A 25,422-nucleotide genomic window follows, 5' to 3' on the forward strand; every position below is an offset into this window, starting at 1 on the left:
CAATGACTGAAGTGCCATCCAAAAATGGTCTGGCCCATCCGAAACAGCTGCCCCATCAGGTGCACCCCCCCAAACACCCCCCCCCCCCCCAAAAAAAAAAAAATTGCCTAGGGCCCCGACAACCCCTTTGCCTAGGGCCCCCAAAATCTTAGAAACGGGCCTGGTGACTACCCTAGTAAAATAAAGGATAAATAAGAGTTATATTTTGTATGTATTATTGGTGTATTTGGGCCATATTACCTGTGGTGCCGCACAGAGTTTCGTTTCTCATTTAGTCCTACCACCCACACCATAAAGCATTTCCGCAAAGTTCATCCTGGTAATTCATCAATGGTTAACCATATTCGTTTGTTCATTCTACTGAACTGATGGCCATCGAGGGTTTTTTTTTTTTTTTTTTTTTACTGATGGTGCATGATTGTGATATCTGATACCGTAAAAGGGTTCAAATGTGTATCTGCATGATTTTATGAACTGTGCAATAAACGGTTTTACTCTGGGAACATATATCAGAAGTGAATGTCGAGTCCTACACTAGAGCTACACTGGATGCCTTAAGTGACAGACGGACTTATCTGCCAAAAATGAAGTTGAAAATTAGCTAAAGCTTCCGCTATAACTGGCTACACCAGACACGGCAGCACAGTCTCTATTCTATGTATATTTTTGCAGAGGCAGAGAGAGAGAGAGAGAGAGAGAGAGAGAGAGAGAGAGAGAGAGAGAGAGAGAGAGAGAGAGAGAGAGAGAGAGAGAGAGAGAGAGAGAGAGAGAGAGAGAGAGAGAGATTAGTTGAAGAATGTTCTAGTGTGGGCCTTGCCATGGCACTCGCCTGCCATGCGGCTGACCCAGGTTCGATTGCCGGCCCGGGTCCTTTGCCGACCCCTCCCTGTCTCTCTCCCAATTCGATTCCTGTCCACCCCTCACATTGTCCTATCAAATAAAGTCGAAAAAGACCCAAACTAAATCTTTCAAAAAAAGAATGTGTCGTCAGTGTGACTGTGAATCTTACTGTGCAGGTGACTTGGCAGGGCACAGGTGATGCAGTCTGCAGCTCCGGGGCCCCGGCACGACTGGCACTGCCGGTGGCACGACTGGCAGGTGAAGCCGTTGGCGTGCACGAAGGTCTTTGGCGGGCAGTCGGAGTCGCCCGTCACCCCGCACATGAGCGTGTTGGGGTCCAGAGCCAGCCCCGTGGCACACTGGGAGCAGTGGTTGGCCTCGGGCCCTGAGCACCGGGCACACGTCTGGTGGCACTCTGCCAAAGGGGAAAAAAGTGTGAGGCAAAGAAGATGGATCTAACAAGAAGCATCATTTTGTTTCTTTTCCGGTATCCACTTTACAGTATGTCGGGTGAACGCCCCTTTAGGAGACCTTCGGTTAGGAGACCTTCGGAGTCCTGAGGTTGAGAATCAATGAAGTCCCCTTAACACTGTAGATGGCGGTAGTGCACGTCTTGCGCAAACACCTCAAAAAGAGAAGAAGAAGTAGGGGACAACGCCCCCTTAGGAGACCCAACTTGAGCACACGCTTTGGCATTGAGAGGGAGTGTTTTTTGCGATATGTTGCTCTGATTCAGTATTTTTGTGTAAGGTGCGCGCACATCTCAGAGTAGCAAATGTGACAAAATTGAACTATGACACCTGACGAAGACCTTGCTGGTCGAAACATTGTGCCTTTTTCTTTCACATTAAATCATGAAAAGGGAGCTTTTGTGGTGTGCGAATATATATTCTCATTCGCACTCTGACAAAGGGAAACACACAACGATGCAGGGGCGCATTTCTCAACATCGTTGCGAACTACTGCAGATGGGGTCGCCGGCAGGCATATTCACTATTTGCTGAAAATACTCAACTACATCATAACAACATTGCTATGACAGTGCCGAGAGCCTTAAGTAGCAGATTAAGACATAGATATTACACTTTTGGTGACAGTAAGCTTATAACATAGGTGCAGCGCTAAGGGGTTAAGCAACGATGCATTTGAGAAACGGGATCCAGGTCGGTAAGACTTCAGAATAGGGTTCATATGTGGGCCACTAATGCAGTGTTTCCCAACCTTTTTCTTAAGGGACCCATGTTTTTACTATTGTAAGCTTTGGTGACCCAACCAAGCGAGCGCCCGCACGAGACGGAGTCACAAGATGCCCTCCGTTTCCTGTGAAAACTTATTTTAGTTATTTTATTCCTCAATTCGTCTTTGGTCAAATATAGAATAAATGTTTAATGTAGCACTTACAATTTGTTGCGTCTATGCATTTATTAGTTAAATGGGCTAAATGGGCTATATATATTTAATGGGCTAAATGGGCTATATATATTTAAAACGAAACCCCTTAAAATCAAGAGGGCTCCGCGACCCCCTGTGGATCTTTGGCGACCCATAAGGGGGGTCCCGACCCATAGGTTGGGAACCACTGCCCTAATGCACGCCTCGCTGTTGGCATAAATGATTTGAGTGATTTGTCAGACTTGTTTTCATAAACGTCTTGCTTGTTGCCGATAAGGCCTTGATTATTGATAGAATTGTGATAAGGACCTACGGTAGTAGGCCCTTGATATCTCATAAGTCACCTTTACATACAATGAGGTTATGTTTTCCTTCACGTTCGTTTGTTTGTCTGTTTGCCGGTTCTGTGTGTTTGTCTGTCAGCAGGATAACTCAAAAAGTCATGTATGGATTTTGATGAAGTTTGTGGAGTTGTTGGAAATGACACAAGGAACAAGTGATTCAATTTTGGTGGTGATCCGGATCCAGAATTCTTTTTACAGATTCTTCACCATTGTAGGATAGGGTGAATTGTGACACTGCAGTTTCTAACTTCACAAAAACAAGGCAGAAAGACTTGAACAAAATTAGGGTGCAACATAGTCAAATGCTCTATCAAACAGCTTCCTTGGCAGAGGTCTGGTCTCTCTTTGCATTTCTAGTTAGGCATGTATTTGTGGTTAAAATGTGAGCCCTATTCTGAAGTGTTACTAACAGCCAGGTCTACTCTCCAGAGACAAACAAATTCTGATTTTCACGTCAAATACAGAAGAGTGAACAGGTCAGTCAATGGAAGAGATGAAATGTTTTGAAGCTACAAAAGAGGTCCTGTTGCCTTATGCTAATAGATACATATTTCCCACACATACAACAAGTTTGTTGACTCTTTTCATCAAATGTAAAACTTAAAATGTATGCAAGTAATCTCTTGTCTCCATTTAGACATGTTTGTGGCATTTGGCTTTCTTTTTAAAAAAAACTTTGTTACATCACAAAACGAAATAATGACACACGGTGACAGTGACAGAGCAAATAACGGGCACACCAAAAACAAATACACAACCTTAATTAAGAACTGAACACACCTCTGGCCTGTGGGAGAATGACTGTGTTTACACAGGTTTACACAATGTTTACACATACTGAAGACAATATGTTCTAGAGAACTGATGAGCTCTAAAGAACACACAGATGACAAATTAAAAACTTTGATCTGTCTACAGTATGTGCGTGAGTACTTTTCCCGGGCGTGTTGTGTTAACGTCCGGGCAGCATCCTAGGAGTTTGTGGAAAGAGGGAGTGGAGTGCCTGTGCGTGTGCCCATGACGTGTGAATGTCTAATAGTTAATAAAGGGTGGCACCATCATACTACCCATGTTGGCACGGACATCTGACAGTATGCTTGCAAAGGGCAATTATTTGGTTTGGTGATAATAAACAGGTTCGTTTGCAATGGATATTCAAAATAAGACTGAACCATGGCAGCTATATTGGTCTCCGAGCCGCTTTTTAAAACATAATCTTCATCTTTGATATCTTTATTACTTTACTACTCGACTCCATCTCACCACGTTTCACCTTGGCATTCCTGTACGAATGTCTCATAATGCATCCCATTGAGGAACTCTTCCAAACAGGTGCCCGCGTAAAACTTCAGGTGACACCAGAAATGTATAACATGTCTGTTCTCCATGCGAAGGACATTGACTTGACTTGTTGAAAGAAGCGTTATTACTGTAATATACTTTATGGATATATACTTTTACACTTTTATAGACGGTGTCATGGAACGTTCTTAATGTCATCGCTCCTAAAAGGCATGATGCAACTCCATGCAAAGTTTAAATTAGTGCATGACTTCGTATTCTGCTGCGTGGATTTACGCACATTTACTTTTGTCCCGGAAGGGCTTTATGCAGGTTGCATAAGGGGCGGGCTTATACAGACGCACGGTTTGGATATGCCAGATGAAGCGGAAATACAGTCACACAGTCTCGAGGAATGTTACGAGGACGTCATTGGGTTTTGGAGGGCTCACTTAGGTTTTGTCTCTTCTTTAGATGTTGGCAAGAGCGCAATGTTGTCGGTGATTTGCGCTACTACCAAGCTTCAAGCGAGCGCGCACTCCGTTCGGTAGAGTGAGGGGGAGATATGCATATCCACTGGACCTCCTAAAATGAATATAGGCCTAGTCCTGTCTGGTTTGGCCTGGAGTGTCACATTAAACATTGCATTAGACGAATATGTCAGGGTTAGGCTATAGCCTACTTTTGAGAAGTCCATTGATTGTCTTGACTTCTATTTGGATTTGGAGTGATGGTACATTAAAAAATGCAAATAAAACCATTGATCATGACAGAGCTGCGCGGTCACACTAGATTTCGCCGCCAATCCTATTGATAACTGATGCATTACATTTAACTTCTATCTACATCCAATGAGAATGACGGGGGTGTGTCCATTCTGCAGTTAGCCATCAGACAGACTCAAATCTCAAGTTTATAAGGGAGCAGCGGAGCAGAGGAGGTGGGAGGGAGGGAGAGAATCACAGGATAGCAAACATGCTATTCGCATATTTTTTTATGTTTCAAGCGAGGAGTTAAGTGACGTCTGATGCTATAGAGACCTATGAAACTATGCTTTTATGAAAGGCGATAGAGGGAAAACGTTGTCATTGGCAATGAGATAGTCAGTAAATGCAGTTGGTCTAGGTCTACAAATAGTTCGGAATCTAAAATTAATCGAAGTCACACATGAATGTATGGTGGCAAGAAACATCTTATTTTAATTCATTATTTGGAGCAAGTGCCGAGGCGCGCATGGCAAGCAGGGAGAGAGGGAGAAAGGCGAACGATAGAAGACAGAAATATCTGTGCTGATGATAAATATGCCTAATTGAAATGCACATTTGCTCTACTCAATATGGGGTTTACTTAAACTAGTGATTCATTTGTTATCACCCTCAATATAATCCGGACAGGCTTCAGAATTTTCCGTCATCCATCAGAAGAATCCGTCAATGACGGACATTTGTCGGTTAACGCGACCTATGTGTTAAGTGCAAACCCTTCTCCTTTAGGTTGGCTTAAAATTAGCCATCTGTACAGGACATGTTTTTTATTTCATTTTTTATCATTTTTATTTTTTGCGGGTCATATTGGGCGGGTCGGGCGGGTTGCTTTGAAATCTCTCGCGGGCCGGGCGGGGCGGGTGGAAATAGGCCTATGTTAACCCTAGTTGTTTTCAAAACGAGACAGCTAATTCATTCATTCAAAGACATGGAGAACTACATTGACTATTGTAGTATTTCCTAAATACTGTTAAAATATGATGCCATCCGATACATGGAAGAAGTGCAGTTGAATAAAAATTATCTACGTTGTGCCCATTTTAACAGCCTTGTTTACGTTAGCTTGCTAGCCAGATACTAGCAAACTGGTTGGCTGAAGCAAATTTGTGTAAAGTTAAACGTAGGTCTAAGTGTTCAAATACTCTAATGAAACGGCTATATTGGTCTGAATTTGGCTCGTGGTACACTTTTACACGGATTGGTGATAGTCCCAACAGGTTTGGCACCAACTGTGTTTTTAAAGGTAGGGTCCTACAAATCCACAAGCGGTGACTTCTCCTCACGTTAACGAAATCCAGGCTAATTATTTATTAGCAATTAATGGCCATGAACTGTGCCCTCGTCCCATATGCTGTCCATCGTTGGTGAATGAATGAAGTAGCTGGGCTCATAGTTTGATACAGATGTCCGTGGTTGGGCTACAAATATCTGAATTTGTTCTTAATCTTGTGCAACAGTAAACAGGTGGAATTACCTCTGGGTCGGACAGGGCTAGCCAGCTGTTAGCCACCCTGCTACGGTGATGCCAGCCTGCTGCCTCCCGGCTTTTACGGATCAAGAGTAAGTAGGACGTTATACATCTTATAATATTCAACATCATTACTGTCACGGGATAGAGATGTGAAAGAGCGTTGTCCATTCATATGCAATGCAATGTCTGATTGTCATCCTACGAAATTTAAATGAAAGCTCTAAGTTTAGCTCTACACCTGTTGCCTTTTCAGATCGGAGCGCTGATGTGATGTTTCCCCGTCGACTGATGAGGGAAGGAAGGCAGCCACGGCACGCGATTGTTCAACATGACAGTGAGACAGAAAAATAATGTCAAGAAAAATAAAAAATCATGATGAGTGAAGTCAGGTTGTGTTTTTTTCCGGGAGCTTATTTAAACGGTGTCTAGGCTAGGTCCGTGTTATCTGTAGAATTAAATAAATGCTGTTTGAAACGATTGCTTAACTGCTTTAGTGTTAGTTTATTGGGATTATAGCATAATAAGAAAGTAACTTCATTAACACTCATCCAAAATGGTCCCAGCCCTGAACATTTATGAGTTCGGAATTAGTCCGTAACTGATAAAAAAAATAGTGGATCCGTGAAGGATGCAATAAGTGGACACGGAATGAGTCCGCATTGGATGTCGCGCCTCCGAAACGGGCTCACTGCGGAGGTAAGCTTTTGCACGCGGATCCGTTACGGGTGACAAACGGGTCCTTTTTGAGTCCGCGCCACACCTCCGCGTCGGATGATAGACGGCGTGCAAGTGGACGCCGATACGGGTCCGTTTACCGGATCCGTTTCGGAGGATGACCTCCGGAGAGTGGACTCCGGTACGGATCCATTACGGAGTACTTTTGCTGTGTGGGTGAGGCTATGTTAGGCTAAATTAATATGATTATACGATCGTGAAGTTTTTACATCTACCCCAAAAATGGACGCGTAGTGCCCCCTATGTGTGATTGCTGTCATAAAAATGGAAAACAACATTTATTTTTCATTTTCTGTGCCACTCTCAAATGAAATACCGCGCTTGTGTAGCTGTGTTGATCCGATGCAGTGTATTGTTTGCGGAAGTGTACCGGAAATTAAGTTAGGGCCATAGAATGTTCATGCCTTGTTTTTGTTTTGACTGTAAACGTTCCATGAAACTATTGGTCTATTGGTTTGTTGAACAAGATCTTCTCCATACTCCACCATTTTCAATGTCCAGAAATCTACATTTTTACCTGCAAACTTCCTGTACATTGATAATACTAGTAAATATTAACTGTGGGTAGCCCAGTTTCACTAAGCAGCATAGTTGCAATACCCCCTCTGTCCACCATCCTACACAGTGCACCTTTAACCATTAGGCCACGGCTGACTCACCTTGGCACTCCTGCATGGATGTCTCATAGTACGTGGCCAGAGGGCACTCTTTTGAACAGGTGCCCTCGTAAAGCTTTGGCGTGGGCGTGGCGCACGTCTCGCAGTCGTCTGCCAGGGCACCCGAACAGGTGGCACAGGTGTGGTGGCACGGGACGCACAGACCCTCGTCCAGGTCCTCGAAGTAGCCCTCGGGACAACTGGCCTGGCACACGCCATTCAGCAGCAGGTACAGGAAACTACACTCTGGTCAAAACATTGCATCGCATTTACATGTAGCAGATATGCTACCCAGATATGCCAACGTTGTGACGACGTCATTTTACTACCTAGTATACACCATTCTGCAGCAAGTACAGGAAATTACATTACATTACATTACATTACATCACACACACAGACACACACACAGACATAGACACAGACACACACACACACACACACACACACACACACACACACACACACACACACACACACACACACACACACACACACACACACACACACACACACACACACACACACACACACACACACACACACACACACACGCAAGCACACAGGCAAGTGACAAAGATGCACAGCAAAATGCATTCGGAACAGACACATGCATGTATGAGCATGCGCGTACACACACACGCTCGCACACTGGAGTATGATTTCTGGTCTCGCAGTGTCCTCGTAAAGCTTCAGCTATGCTGCAAAAGCAGGTGACACCAGAAATGTATAACATCTATACATATGTATAACATGTAACAACATCTGTTCTCCATGTGAATGACACACACACACACACGCACACACTCACAGGAGTATGTCATGTGGTCTATACAAGTGACAGAGTCACCCAGGAAGAGGCATTGGCACTATGGGTGCATTCCAATATGCGACCTTGCATCCTCCATTTCTGCTTGTGGCCTCGCCTTGCCTCCTGGCTCCTCCTCCGTGGAGAAAACAAATAAGTTTCCCCGCTGTCCACCTAGCCAAAACAATTTCTGGGGGAATATTCTTCATTCTCCATCCAGTTTGCAAATGAGAATATGACTTTACAATTGAACTTTTGCGAGATATTGAAATATAATGCTGTTGTCAGTGATGTCATCATGACGTATTACTTCCTGGTACGAGGCCACGAGCACAAGCGGAGGACGCAAGGTCGCACATTGGAACGCGCAGAGAGACTCAAGACAGTAAGGGAGCGAGCGAGCACACACACACACACACACACACACACACACACACACACACACACACACACACACACACAAACACACAGACACAGACACACACACACACACACACACACACACACGACACACACACTCACTGGAGCACGTCTTGTCGTCCGTGCAGGTTTCGCAGTGTGCAGCGCATCGTCTGCAGTTTCCGTCCGCGGCGGCGTAGCTGCGCTCCAGAGAGCAGTTCACGTGGCAACGGCCGCCCTCGAGGAAGTGGCCCTCGGTGCAGGACAGGCACTCTGACCGCGACGTGTCGCACGCCAGGCAGGGACGCTCACAAGCCTCGCACGTGCCCTCAGAGGTCTCGAAGAAACCACTGCACACATATTCAAGTGCACACACGAACGCATGTCAATACACGCACGCACAGACAGACAGACAGACAGACAGACAGACAGACAGACAGACAGACAGACACACACACACACACACACACGCACGCACGCACACACACACACACACACACACACACACACACACACACACACAAAATATATATACAGTCAAGATGTGGTCATCGGTGTGGAATGGCACTTGACCATGACATGACTGCGACATGTCTCGGATCATACCAGCCTGTCTTGACCAATCTTCATTAATTGCACATTGCACAAGTAAGGTGAAGTATGAACAGTCAATTAGTAAGGTAAGTACACAGTTTTGCTCAGAATTTTGCCATGCACACAACATTATGAGTGACAGATCAGAATTAAAAAAGGAGAAATTCTTGGTGCGCTGTTGCATCTTTGACCGAGACAGCAATTCCCTGTTTAGCCTGATATTCGGCTCGGTTCAGCCTGACTGCCAGGACACACGCTTGCTTGCACACACAGGTTTCATATAATTCCAGTAGTTTAGTTCATGCCTACCTGTAACACAGCAGGTATGTCAGGTTATATATTGTACTGAGTGAAAGTCTACAGTTATGGTATGTACCCAGGACTATCAGCTTGCATCAGAACAGTGAGTTACATATGAACACACACACACACACGCACGCACACACACTCACACACACACACACACACACACACACACACACTCACACACGCACACCTAACACACACACACACACACACACACACACACACACACACACACACACACACGGTATGGTCCTGGTAGCCTTAACGTTGTGTTAACCTTGTATTGTATGGGTTCAATGAAAGAGACATGCGTCTAACCAAACCCCAGCTGTTTGAGGGCTGAGGGTTGTACACTCATGGTAGTCCTATATGTTCCACTGTTTGAGCATGTTTAACTTTCTGCATCATAATTGTAAGACGATTGCAGCATCCATGGCAGTCACAACGCAACGCAACACGACACGACACGACACGACACAAACAAAAACACAACACAACACAACACAACACAACACAACACCAACACAACACAACACAACACAACACAAACAACACAACACAACACAACACAACACAAACAAAAAAACAAACACAAACACAAACACAACACAACACAACACAACACAACACAAACACAAACACAACACAAACACACACACACACAAACAAAAACAAACACACACACACACACACAAACACAAACACAAGCACAAACACACACACAAACACAAACACACACACAACACAAACACACACACAAACAAAAACACAAACACAAGCACACACACAAACCCAAACAAAAACACAAACAAAACACAACACAACACAACACAAACACACACACAAACACAAACAAACAACACAACACAACACAACACAACACAACACAACACAACACAACACAAACAAAAGCACAAACACAAACACAAACAACACAAACACAAACACAACACAACACAACACAAACAAAAACACAACACAACACAAACACACACACAAACACAAACAAACACAAATACAAACACAGACACACACACACAAACACACACAAACACAAACACACACACAAACACACAACACACACACAAACACACAACACTACACAACACAACACAACACAACACAACACAACACAACACAACACAACACACAAACACAAATACAAACACAGACACACACACACAAACACACACAAACACAAACACACACACAAACACACAACACACACACAAACACACACACTCACTCAGGGCAGTTAGACCAGCAGCGTCCCTGGTGCAGGAAGAGCTTGAAGGGGCCGCTCTTGCAGGTGACACACTTGTCACTGTCCCCCTCGCACGTCTCGCAGTTGGGGGAGCACTCCTCACACAGCTGCGTCTGGGCGTTGGCGAAGGACCCCGGGACACAGTGCTCCACGCACGCACCCTCCTGGTCCAGAATATGGCCTACGGCGTACAAGTGGCACAACATTGCATATACCGCCAGGTCAACACATACAATACAACTATTCTAATATAAAAGGATTTAGTTGACTTGCTACACGGCCCTACAAAGAAAAAACAGGCAGTAAATGCACTGTTACTGAAAATGAAAATTAGTTATTATGATTTGAAATTAAATTAAATGATTGATCTGCAAATGATATAGAGTATAGAGTCACAAAACAGCCACATGTCAATACAGCTGAATAATTGAAGTCATTTTACTCAGTTTGGAGCTATGCACAGCTGCCTTTTTGCTATGTAGGGCAGTATACATGTAGTGTACAGCAGCACAACATCACATACATATAGTATAGAGGTGGTCAGATACAATATGGAATATAATTGCATTTACTGTAATTGAAAAAAAAGATTTGTCTTCCGACAGAACTACTACTGCTGTCTAAACTTTACTAGTCTAGTACTACACTACAACAACATTAGACTTAGAAGTAATTCATTACGCCTTGGTTGTTGCCATTCTGTTTTTTTTTAACCTTCACAAGAAAAGCCTTCAACTTTGTGTACATGACACAGCTATCTTCAAGTATCAACAACCATGAAAGATTTTGGAGTATAAATTCTTCAGTTGGGATCCTATTCACAGCCCATGATATTTACAAAATATCAATGTGCTCATTAAGCCCTCTAGGGCCCGATGTCCCCAAATAATGAATCCAAAAGGACTCTCTTCTTACAAGCTGATTGTCCATATCCCCCTTCCAGCAGTGTTTTTGGTTATGTTCCCTGCCCTGATATGTTGATATGATCCCAACTCCCCAAATAAAGAATCCGAAAAGACTCTGTTCTTAGAAACGGATTGTCCATATTCCCCTTCCTGCAGTGTTTTTTGTATATATTCCCTGCCCTGATATGTTGATATGATCCAAACTCCCCAAATAATGAACCCAAAAGGACTCTCTTCTTAGAAGCATTGTCCATATTCCCACCCCTGATACGGATATGGACAATTAGCGTCTATGAAAAGAGCCCTTTTTTCATTCAGAGAGGGGACTTTATTTTTTTTTACCTTACGTTTTATCTTAATGTTTTAAATGTTCTTTGACTCTAATTTATTTCCCTCTTTCTTCCCTGTTTCCTTTCTTTTTGAATTTGTTAATTTTGTGAAGCACATTGAGTTGCACCTGTGTATGAAATGCGCTAGGCTACACAAATAAACTTGCCTTGCCTTGCCTTGTTATGTTTTTGTCAATATCATGTGGACTGTGAATAGGATCCCAACTGAAGAATTCATACTTCCCAATCTTTCAGGGTTGTCTCTATTTGAAGATAGTCGTGTCATATACACAAAGTTGAAGGTTTTTCCAAAATGTTTTTGTTTCATGCTATTGTTTTCTAAATATGTTGCCATGTCCTTATTCATTTGGCTCTAGTCATACATCCGGGACCTGTAAGGGTTAAGTTGACTCCATCCCGTCAGACAGGGGTAGATCATGTGTCAAGCCAGTGTTTGTTTGTGAATCTGAGGAAGATGGCAAGGTCGAAACATCATCATGCCAAATACAATTCCATTATGTGTAGTGTACACTGTACACTGTACGCTGGAGTGTTGTGACCCACAATGACAATGGGAGTTTGGAGTTGGAGTTTCCCAGTTGGACTCACTGTAAATGACTATTGTGAGCAGGAGCTCTATGGCAGGGGTAGGCCATTAGCAGGGTAAACCTGGCCCAGCATCAGTTATATGCGGCCTATGAATGAAGTTGTGATTTTGTTTTTATCCAAACAGCATGTTTAGCCTACTTGACGCGCAGGTTGGAATGGTAATTGGCACATGTGTACGTGTAATCTTATGGAGAAAAGGTTTCCTGTCTTCTCTTGCAGCTAGTTGCTAGGGCAGGTTGCTAGGGCAGGTCACCTGTTTCATGCAGAGACACCAGGAGATACAGCAATTTCATGAAGAAATGTCATGTTTGAAATTACATTAAATGATATGCCTTTATGTTCAATAATGTTTACTTTTTAATATTATAGCAAAAAAAATAGAGCAACTTTTCTTTGCCAGTAGAAAAGAGTGGCCCGCCATGCCATTGTCAGAAAGAAATGTGGCCCGGGTCCAGACTTAATTACTAGCTAAATTATTTTTTTATTGTTAATATTTAACCCTTGATTAACCAGGAAAAGTCCCAGTGAGCCACAATGGCTCTTCCTCCAGGGAGTCCTGGCCAAGAGTGGCACGCAGCAAGTTAAAAGTTAAAAGAAAACACAAGGACAGAGGACAAAACTAACAAGACAACAAGAGAAAATCAAACTACAGAATCCCATAAAAAATGAAATAGGCTATGTGATGTAACTAAGACATGCAATGTACACGAAGGATAAAGGAAACACGTCTGCTCTATGACGTTGTTGGAAGGAAACAGAGCTGCTCCCATTTGTTACCGTATAGCGTTTACAGAGTGCCAATCATTACGGGGAACCAAGCCCATGTGGACAGGACATGACAGGCTTTCCTGACATGCCAGTGTGGACTTTGGCACCAAGTATAAAGTGGTTTACGTCACCGCCCACAGCCTTACCTGATTTGTTTGCATTCGAGCCGTTCGTGTGCAACAGATGTGTTATTTACTTAGTGAGATTACGATTACGAGATGGTACACAAAAGATGGATCATTGCATACAATCCGATCCACGCACTTGCCAAGCACACTACTAGGCAACTTACAGTAAATAGTGACGTGTATCATATGAGCAAATCGGGGTTTTTTTAGCCATTGAGAACAGCCTAAGTGCAGTTTGGAAATTATTTTTTGTGGGTAATATCTTCTTGCCTGCGTACTTTCTGTTCTGCTGGAGTAGTGACCTCATGGTTACGGATGTGTGTTTGTTTGTGTTTGCGTATGTGTGTGTGTGTGTGTGTGTGTGTGTGTGTGGGGGGGGGGGGGATGCTTGCATGCACTGTATGCTGTTACTGTAAATACTGTAAGGTAAACAAGTGTAAGTGCAAGATATCTGTCTTTACAATCCTGCTGTTCTGATCAGGGAAGCTGACAAGGGGGGACAAAGGGGTCAGTTGTCCAGGGCCCAGGGAAATGGGGGCCTATAATTTGGTCCTCATTACATTGAATGTATTGGGTGGGGGGCCCTTTCATAGGACTTTGTCCTGGGCCCAGCCAAAGCTGTCAGCGACCCTGCTGTTCTGATGGACAGCAGCATGCGGTGGCTGAGGAAGGGCTGTGCCAGAAATGTTTTTGGGCAAATAAACAAAGAAAAACCTGAAGAGTGCTGGCCTTCACTTCTTTCATTCATCTATGCCAGGGCTATTCAAATGACGGCCCTGGGGCCAAATGCGGCCCTTGGACAGCAAGGTTCTGGTCCCCCACAAGCCACTTGAAATACTGAATTGTTTTTCAGAATTTAGAAATAAAAGTACGGGTTCCGTATAGAGCTGAAACGGGACATGAGATGTTAAAATGCAGGAAATTATATCTAAAAAATGCTAAACTTTCTGGGGGAGGACCCCCAGACCCCCAAATCAATGAAGAGTCCTGTATTTTTTTCATTGATTGTCAACAACCATAATACATTCGGAAAATTCGGCCCCTTTACTGGGAGGAATTTGAAAAACTGGCCCTCGGTGACATTTAATTGAATACCCCTGCTTTAAAAAAACCCAAAAACATTAGGACAATTAATTGAATACCCCTGCTCTATGCTTTATGTGGGATTCAACACCCACTTAACAAACTGTGAATCATCAGGGAGAGTGCTCCTCCTTCACTCTTAAAGGGACACTGTGCAGGAAATGGTCAAAAAAGGTACTGCAACTATGCTGCTTATTGAAACTGGGCTGCCTATTGCCAAATTTGATCTTTACATGAAAGTTTACTAAGTAATAAACAAATATTTTCTAGTATGGTCCAAGTACAGTCATTTTTGCAGCTAAAAATGGCGGACCATGGAGAAGATCCCCCTTTTCATGTATGAAAAGTGCAATTTTTCCAGTCATAATGAATGCTTTGAATTTGATGGTGGTGATAAGTATTCATGAAAAAGGTAACATTAGTGAATGGGCAGCACGAATTCTGGAAATAAACAACTAAAAATCTCACACAGTGTCCCTTTAAAGTCTACAATCATCATGACAGTTTCAATCTGTAAAAAAAGTATGTGGAAATATGAGAATTGCAATGGCATTTTTAAACAGCTACACCCTAGGGCAAGTTGAACTCATGAGAAACATGACAGATTAGCAGTGCTCAACTAGCCTACATAGTAACTATAGTATGACAACATACATAAACAAACTATAGTATCTGGGACAAAGAGTTCAGACTCAAATTCTTTTTGCAGCTTGAAAATCCAGTTGCTGCCAACACTGTTCTTGCTGACGACTGTGATTTGCTTAGTCCTCCTCACAGGCATATCTTCCATGTGGGAGTAAAAAAAATACTGTCAAGTCAGACTGGTCTTTTGGAGCGGAGCATGGCTCTAAAGAGGGGGTATATGACACTCATGTCGGGCCACACACAGCCAAATGGATCTCGGGTAAGTGGTCTGGACCAGTAATATAATTGTGAAATATCGCACATTTCACATAAACACAAACACACACACACACACACACACACACACACACACACACACACACACACACACACACACACACACACACACACACACACACACACACACACACACACACACACACACACACACAGTCATGGGTGAGCGGTTAGGGCATCCCAGAGGTTGCCGGTTGGACTCCCGACCCGCCAGGTTGGTGGGGGGAGTAATCAACCAGTGCTCTCCCCCATCCTCCTCCATGACTGAGGTACCCTGAGCATGGTACCGTCCCACCGCACTGCTCCCCATGCGGCGCCACTGAGGGCTGCCCCCTTGCACGGGTGAGGCATAAATGCAATTTCGTTGTGTGCAGTGTGCAGTGTTCACTTGTGTGCTGTGGAGTGCTGTGGAGTGCTGTGTCACAATGACAATGGGAGTTGGAGTTTCCCAATGGGCTTTCACTTTCACTTTTCACTTTCACACACACCTAAAATGTACAGCCAATGCAGTGCACAGTATCGGTAAGAGAATAGGTTTCATGCTGGCCAAAAACCCACATTTGAAAAAAAGTATGGTAAGGTGTGCTATTTACGTAAATGGAAAATATATAACCACACATGCATACAATCTAATGGGAAATTGCATTGCAACCAACAAAGTAGCTAACATAGTTAGAGACTACGCTTTCCAGAAATGCACCCCTGGGCCGTGCGGTGCGGTGCATACCTGTGAATGCCGTGCGGTGCGGTGCGGTGCGGTGCGGTGCGGTACCTAATGAGAACCCAATTCTGGGCCCCCTCTCTCCCCTGGGCCGTGCGGTGCGGTGCTGTGCATACCTGTGAAGCAGGAGGAGCAGTCGAGAGCCTTGGGGCCGAAGCACGTCTTGCACGACACATCACAGTAGTGGCACTCGCTGTCCGTTCCTGACATGCAGAAGGATACGAACATGAAGAATAAGGATACGAACAACAGCTGCCTGTTTACATGTTTACATGTTTAGTGTATTATTTGTCTGTCTACTGTACTGTACTGTTTTTCTTTTTGGCATTATATCACACGCTCATGCCCAAGCAAAATTTCTCTCTTGTAGAGACAATAAAGGATTATCTTATCTCATCTTATCTTATCTTTTCTTATCTTTTCTTACAAGCAGAAAAGCAAGAAAGATGTGCTCATTCTATCAGGCCGGGGACATGGCTGCTGTGTGCCTATGTGCAACCGATATATAGAAATATTTTTCATAATAAAATGTAATGAAATATAAATTATTATTATTATATATACATATATATTAGGTTATAATAATGATCTCTCATGGACTCAAAGTGGGGAGAGCAGAATAGAAGATGCATTCAGAACGAAACGGCTGCAAAATTGGTTGTGAAAGTTATTCAAACTTATCGGTGGAAATTTATTGAAAGTATGGCCGATACCGATATCACAAAAATATTAAATATTGGCCCGATATATCGGTCGGGCCTTACCTAAAAACTATGCATTCAACCGGGTGCACATACTTGCTTCAGGACGACTGGAGAACTTTGTATTATACTGGAGGTATTCAACCGGATCACACCGCACTCTCGATTAAAAGGTGCCAAACATAAACAAAAACTGTGTAAAATAGAACGAAAAATGTCTGCATCCTCTGAAATGTCTGAGCCCTGAGGAAGGTCAGTAGACCGAAAGCTTGGCCTATTATTAAAAAGAACACAAAGAGAATTTAAGTATGCAGACATTTTTCGTTCTATTTTACGCATTATACTGGAGGTATCATCTAGGGGGCAGATAACTAACAGGGCTCTAATTCATTTTTTCCTCCATTGTTTGACTCTACAGCAATCTCGACATGGAAGTTTGGACAATCGCCCCTCACGGTTTTGTCAATATTGCACCATACGCACCTGCGTCTGCGTATACGTATTATGACTGGTGCTCTACCACGTGCAAAGTTGACATGAAATTCACATGGCAACGGGTTCATGCACAAAATGTGCACGCTCACCCGTATCCTGCTGCAAGAATGTCCCCGGCCTAACGTGACTGTCATTTCACATCATTATACTGCAGGTGTATTTATGCACAATGTTGCGTAATGCTTTTGGCTTTGAGTGAGTATGTATTCTTTGTTATACTTTGTTGAAAGGTTTAGGCTGGGTGTGTAGAAATGCTCTGGTTATCATAGTAGACTACTACCTTACATACTCTGTGTGTGTGTGTGTGTGTGTGTGTGTGTGTGTGTGTGTGTGTGTGTGTGTGTGTGTGTGTGTGTGCGTGTGGCTGTGTGCGTGTGCGTGTGCGTGTGCATGTGCATGTGTGCGTGTGCATGTATGCGTACGTGCGTGTGTGCGTGGGTGTGTGTGTGTGTGTATCTACTGTATGTGTGTGTGTGTGTGTTGGTCTGTCTGTCTGTCTGTCTGTCTGTCTGTCTGTCTGTCTGTCTGTCTGTCTGTCTGTCTGTCTGTCTGTCTGTCTGTCTGTCTGTCTGTCTGTGTGTCTGTGTGTGTACTGTCAAAATGCACTGACTCACCATCAAAGTACTGCCCCTGCTGGCAGGTGAGCGCGGGGCACTGGCCGTAGACGGGCTGGTTGCCACTGGGGCACAGGTCGCAGTCCCTCATGTGAGGCCCGTGGCACGCCTGGCACGAGCTGTGGCACGACTGGCAGTGCCACCCACTGCCATCCCCAAACGTGCCCTCAGGGCACTCCTTCACACAGTCGAAACCTGGCACAGGGGAGGGGAGGGCATGGATGAAAGAATGGATGAATGGATGGATGGATGGATGGATGGATGGATGGATGGATGGATGGATGGATGGGTGGATGGATGGATGGATGGATGGATGGATGGGTGGATGGATGGATGGATGGATGGATGGAAGGATGGATGGATGGATGGATGGATGGATGGATGGATGGATGGATGGATGGATGGATGGATGGATGGATGGATGGATGGATGGATGGATGGATGGATGGACAAAGTAAAGTGAAGGAGTGATAAAGGAAATGTGGGAGGGAATGAGCACAGTTATGCATGAATTAGAAGCAATAAAATTACAATCATATAATAACCATCATTACTAATATTCTTATTGGTTTAAAAAATACATATGATTACCAGTAGTACCCTAACATTATGTATACTGCACATGCATTTATGCACAATCATGCTTTTGTGTTGGAGGGAGTGACTCAATGAAGCATGCAACCCGCATATTTCTGGTTGTCCCTGTGAAAACAATGTGTGTGACAGGTGTGCCTGCAGGCTAAGACTGTGGCATGTGCCAGAGTGATGCAGCACGGTGAGGCATGCAACCCTTCAGCTCTTCTAGAGACGGAATGTCCCTCTCTGCTTCAGACAGAAAAAAGGAGTTCCACAGATCTTAGACAAATTTATCTCACTACAATGAATGGTGACAGTGACAGGGTGCTTGCAATCACTAGCGCCATCTCTTGGTGGGTGGCGTACAGGTTTTTTCCCCCTTTCCTTCCATTTATTATCTAATCTTTTTTTAAACCAGTATAGCAGTTTGAAATTACACAAACATGTGTCACACAGATAAACGTAATACTGACTAGATGATGAGTTTTTCCTCATACAGTAGTCTAAGTCAACCACACTGCCATGGTCCATTGCAAAAATAGAATATGCAGCTGTCAGCAGACAGTTGTTAGGCGTCATGATCCCATAGGCCTATACAATACAGGTGCATGCTGGTAGAGTGCCCATTACAAAAAGATAGCAGATGACTGATTCACCTATTAGATTAACATGCTTGGCTGTGGGAATGACAGATCTATGATCTCACATCGCTGTGCTTTTGGCAGTCTGTGGTATCAGGAAGTGATATTTTCCTTTCCAAATTAGAACGGCCCAAACAGAATCATGTCTTAAAAAGAAATTAAAAACAGCTTTATTTTCATCTGCCTTTGGTACTTAGTTATCTACTTTCTAATACCTTCTACTCTCTACAATATTTTGTTTTCCTCTCTCTTCTCCTTCTTTCCTCTTTACCACATTGAATGGCAGTTATGTATGATAATGTGCTATACAAATCCTATTGCTATTGCAAAAGTGTGGTGAGGCAACTTGTAGCTATTTTGCCGGAAAAGCTCTAGAACCAGTGTCCAGATGACATTAAAAAATGCTTTTTTGCAGGTTTAATGATGTTTTCTGTGTCCTTATTGATGATTTCTTGTTTTTGACATTTGTATCTGTTTTGAATTATTTAATGACACTTTTATTTTCTGCTTGTTGTTGTCTTCTACTGTATCTTATGCCTTCATTTGCTTTTTTTGTAAAGTGCATAGAGTTGCGCACCTGTATAAATGCGCTACAATAAAATTGCCTCGTCTGCCTGGCCTTGCCTGATGTGTTGTGTCTTTCAGCAGGGTAAACACCAACACACTATCAGTGACAGACATTGGGCATGAACACTTTGCCCTGAAAGGATAGATAGCACAACCTTGTGCTTTCTTTTTCCCCCCAATTGAACAACAAAGAAGACACCATCTTATCGCAATGTTCTAATGTTAGGCTTATCTGGACTAGCCTGGCGACGCCATCCAGCTCCACCCAAAGATTTTGGCTTCGCACCTAGTCTGGCGAAAGCCTCTCAGCTCAGTTCGCTCACTGTTTAGCCAATCAGAGTGGTAACGCAGAACTCAACCGCAAAGTCCGTTACTGATTGGTTAAGGTGACACAAGTCACACTTTTGTTTTGTATGCTTTTGCGGCGCTGTATCGTAACAGTCATGCTAATAAAGCATAATATGGATTTTAATTTGAATTCGGAGCTCCAAAGAATTTAAATGGCAGAGTAAGATCAGACCATCTCCCACCCTCCACAGTGACGGATTCCTCTCAGCTTTCGGCAGACTGTTTGACGGAGTCAACAGTCGGCTTTCGCCCAGGCTATACCTGGCTTTGTTGCATAGTATAGCATTAGTTTTATAAAGAAACTTGCTCTTTGAGATTACAAAAGTTGACAGGTCTGTCAACAGCATCAACTTAAACTTAAACTTTAAAAATTGTCAGCTTTGTCAACAATTCATCTCCTGCCCCTGTCACAGCATCACAGCCGGTAAGGATATTGTTGCGCTCTAGATGTTAGGAAAAGTAACTAGGTGCGTGGACCCAAAAGAAGTAAGGTATAAGGTAGGAGCAGGTTCGCACACTAAACAAGACACAAAGGTCAAGCACAAGGAGTTTTTTTTATTAGAGCAGGGTAGAGCAGACGTTTCAGGCTGTTGCCATCATCAGTGCTCTCTGTGCTCGCAGCATCACAGCCCACACACACAGAGTCACAGCCCACACACACAGGGTGGGACCAGGACAAACTCATCTGAAAGCCACCCCACCAGCCCAATCCATGCAATGTAGTGGTGCATTGGACGCAGGTACTTGAGATCACGCTCCACACACCCACACACAATGCATAGTGGTGACGCCATCCCACTTTGTTGGGAAGCAAACAACCATTAGCAAACCAAGGGAGACCGTTTGGGAAATACCGTTTGGGATATGTTAATTGTTATGCTCTTGGTCAGACCAAGTCTCGAAGTATTACAAGTGTTACAATATCGACGTATTTCAGTCGCCTAGTTGTCTGTTCCCATGGCATTAAGCCATCAGACCGGCTGGACTCCTGCCCAAACAACTTCACCTGAACCTGTTGATGTTTATCAGAATGTCTTATCTTGAAAAAGAAAAACCCTATTCCTGCCCTCCTCTCTCTCACACACACACACACACACACACACACACACACACACACACACACACACACACACACACACACACACGACACACACACCACACACACACACACACACACACACACACACACACACACACACAAAAACACACACCACACACACACACACACACACACACACACACACACACACACACACACACACACACACACACACACACACACACACCTCCCTCTTCACATTTGTGCTGAAGAACAGGATGTATTTCACAGTATTACCATATTTACTTTCCAAAGCACCGAAAAAGAGGAAGTGGACCAGCTACTAACATGTACACGAGCACAGAATAACAAAGGCAAAGAAAAGTAGTTAAAAGTAAAAGTACAGTAGATTCATGGTGTTATTACAACACCAAAGCACCACTAAAGAACTAAAAACCCAACAAGAAGTGAAAGCCCAACTGGGAAAATACAACTCCCATTGTCATAGTGACACAGCACTCCACAGCACACAAGTGTTCACTGCACACAACGAAATTGCATTTATGCCTCACCCGTGCAAGGGGGCAGCCCTCAGTGGCGCCCCATGGGGAGAAGTGCGGTGGGACGGTACCATGCTCAGGGTACCTCAGTCATGGAGGAGGATGGGGGAGAGCACTGGTTGATTACTCCCCCCACCAACCTGGCGGGTCGGGAGTCGAACCGGCAACCTCTGGGATGCAAGTCTGACACCCTAACCGCTCACCCATGACTGCCCAACACCAACTGGATTCAACCAGCACAGAGTCAGCGGAGCGCAAGACATGTATTACATTATTACATTACATTACCTTGCACTTAGCTGACGCTTTCATTTATTCAAAGCGACTTACAGTTATTATTTGTCAGGGTATTAGTTACAGTCCCTGGAGCAATGTGGGGTTAGGTGCCTTACTCAAGGGCACTTCAGCCATGGATGGAGATATAGGGAGAGGTCAGGGGGGATTCGAACCTGCAACCTCTAGATTGAAAGACAAACTCTCTAACCATTAGGCCACGGCTGCCCCGAGTACAACAGGTACACAGGTCTATTCATATAGCCCCAAGTTAACTCGTGTAATTCATGCAAATATTCACTATAAGAAGCTGTTAACCCCTTAAGACACGGCCCCTGTTATAAATGAGCTGTTACCAGAATGGCAATGACCTAGTCCAGGGGTTCCCAAACTTTACCATGACAAGGCCCCCCATATACCAGTATATTCCAGCCAAGGCTCCCCATATACCAGTATATTCCAGCCAAGGCCCCCCACATACCGGTAAATTCCAGCCAAGGCCCCCTAACATGGGCCGTACCACACTATTTTTTATTCTGTGCACCCGGTTTCACAACTTGATGAAGTTGGTACAATCCTAATTTACAATTTGCGGTCGTTAGGGGCGTCTAGATTTCTAGGCTAACAGAGAGAGCATGATACATAGGCTATATAAACAATGTGAAGACGAACATGATTCCACTGAGATTTTTAAGCCTATTTTTGGTTTATTCTAGCTACTTAAGTTATTCAAATTTTTTAATTATTCATTTTATTTTGCTACGTTTTTCCTGCCAACATTCCGCAGCCCCCCTGGCATTCCCTCGCGTCCCCCCAGGGGTCCCCGGCCCCCACTTTGAAAACCCCTGACCAAGTCGTAATGTATTACTAAAGGCCCTGTGTACTGTCATAGTGGTGTAGTACTATGGTAGTAATGTATTACTAAAGGCCCTGTGCACTGTCATAGTGGTGTAGTACTATAGTAGTAATGTATTACTGAATGCATTGTGCACTGTCACAGTGGTGTAGTACTATGGTAGTGGTGTATTACTAAAGGCCCTGTGTACTGTCATAGTGGTGTAGTACTGTGGTAGTAGTGTATTACTAAAGGCCCTCTGTACTGTCATGGTGGTGTAGTACTATAGTAGTAATGTATTACTGAAGGCATTGTGCACTGTCATAGTGGTGTAGTACTATGGTAGTAATGTATTACTAAAGGCCCTGTGCACTGTCATAGTAGTGTAGTACTATAGTAGTAATGTATTACTAAAGGCCCTGTGCACTGTCATAGTAGTGTAGTACTATGGTAGTAATGTATTACTAAAGGCCCTGTGTAATGTCATAGTAGTGTAGTACTATGGTGGTAATGTATTACTTAAGGCCCTGTGCACTGCCATAGTAGTGTAGTACTATGGTAGTAATGTATTACTAAAGGTCCTGTGTACTGTCATGGTGGTGTAGTACTATCATAGTAATGTGCACTGTCATAGTGGTGTTTTTCAGTGACTATTGCGACGTCCTAGTGGCGGGACAGTGTCTGGTAAGGGGCTACGATATCAATGCGACTGAAGATATTAAGATATCAAGGCAACTGAAGATAAGATATCAATGCAACTGAAGATATTAAGATATCAATAAGAGTATTATTTTTTCCAACTACTTTCCCTTTTACTTCACTACATACAGTATTTGCAATGAATTTACTTTTATTTCTATACAAGTAAAGGCTAAGAAAAAAAACCTGGAGACAGTGGCTAACATGTTTATATGAGAGCCCTTGGCCTTCAGGAAAACTGTATTGTACTGTAATTGTACTGTATCAGGGCTATTCTAACAAAGCAGGGGCTTTTCTACTTGTACTGTACTGTTACTTTCAGAACGTAACCTACTAATGTTTAAATTATTCTACTTGCACTTAAGTAGGTAGCAGTTACTCAATTGTACTTGTACTATTACCTTCAGTAGGCCTACTTGAGAAGCACGTCTTCCACTTGAGTATGGTATTAAAAGATCACTTCTACTTCTACGCAAGTCAGTTTCTTGATATAGTACTTGTGCTTCCACTCCACTCCACCAGTCCAGTACTTTATACATCTCAAGAACATAGCTCAGTATGGAAACATGTTGGACTGTTCCCAACACCTCAAGCTGTGTTTCACACTTTGGCCAGCAGAGGGCGAGATTATACAAAATTTGATCTACAGAATCACTTCAGCTCATTATGAATCTTCGGTCAAAGCCTTATGGTCCAAATGTGATCTATTTCAGTAACATTGATATATCAAATTGGCAGTAACTGCAATATACAACCTAATACCAAAACTTCACTGAATTTTGACTGAATTTAGATTGTTTTACGACAGGCCAATTTGCATGCGGTCACAATTTGTCAGGCAAATGAGAGGCCGGAGTGGCGCTCCATCCTTCATGACCTATATGCCCAGACAAGGAAGAGGAGGCACAGCACAGCACAGGGCAGAGTGCGTTCCAATATGCGGCCTCCCATCCTCAACTTGTACTTGTGCCCTCACCCCGCCTCCTGGCCCCACCTCTGTGGAGAAAACTATAAAGTCTCCAAACTGTCTGCCTAGCCACAACAGTTTTTGGGGGACTGTTTTTCATTCACCATCCCGGTGGCAAATGAGAAAATGGCATTACAATTGTGCTTTTGCAAGATATGTAGGCTTAATTCATTTTCTGTCGTCCATCATTATTTAAAGGGCCAGTCCCTAATTTATAAAGCATCATACTTGAGGCCATCAAAGGACCTACAGCAGCGTTTCTCAAAGTGGGGCGCAAACCCCCCTGCGGGGACGCAGAGGCATCACAGGGGGGGCATGTGACATCTGATTTTGTTTGTTTCCCCCCCCCCCCAAGGAAATTATTTCCTGTCTTGCCAATAAGCCAATACGTTTTAAGCAATATATACATCGTTATCAACATTACATTAATTGTCATAAATTTGATTAGCATAGGAAATGAACACACATCTGCATTCCACTGCAGTCCCTCTATGTTTTATCTCACCAGTCACCTTTCTATTGATTCTGCGCAGTGCAAGGATCGTAAAATCAGTTTAGCAGTGTGAGTACTGCTGTTGCTTGGGGGGGTTCGGAAACATCCAGACCCTCCAAAGGGGGGAACGATGGGAAAAGTTTGAGAACCACTGACCTACAGTAAGTTGTAGCCTTGCAAAATACAGTCCATAGCAGATGTTTTTAAAGGAGAAGTAGAAGTAAGTTTATGATTTAACCAATTTTAGCCAAAGCCCTTCTTGGGAAAAGGTGCCCTCTCCCTATTAAGATCTAAAT

At 43.7% G+C, this 25,422-nt stretch overlaps 1 protein-coding gene across 1 annotated transcript in view; it reads right to left on the minus strand.

Moving 5' to 3' along the window:
- Positions 1-25,422, minus strand: part of LOC134446997 (proprotein convertase subtilisin/kexin type 5) — a 73,637-nt gene that overhangs the window by 19,948 nt on the left and 28,267 nt on the right. Inside the window, exons 6-11 of the mRNA XM_063196280.1 lie at positions 18,129-18,323; positions 16,435-16,521; positions 10,837-11,035; positions 8,814-9,040; positions 7,487-7,729; positions 1,010-1,255 (exon numbers count right to left, since the gene is read on the minus strand). Of these exons, the coding sequence (XP_063052350.1) occupies positions 1,010-1,255; positions 7,487-7,729; positions 8,814-9,040; positions 10,837-11,035; positions 16,435-16,521; positions 18,129-18,323 (1,197 nt within the window). The remainder of the gene's footprint in view (positions 1-1,009; positions 1,256-7,486; positions 7,730-8,813; positions 9,041-10,836; positions 11,036-16,434; positions 16,522-18,128; positions 18,324-25,422) is intronic.

This window comes from Engraulis encrasicolus, chromosome 4 (assembly GCF_034702125.1).
Source record: "Engraulis encrasicolus isolate BLACKSEA-1 chromosome 4, IST_EnEncr_1.0, whole genome shotgun sequence".
NCBI classification, from domain to species: Eukaryota; Metazoa; Chordata; class Actinopteri; order Clupeiformes; family Engraulidae; genus Engraulis; species Engraulis encrasicolus.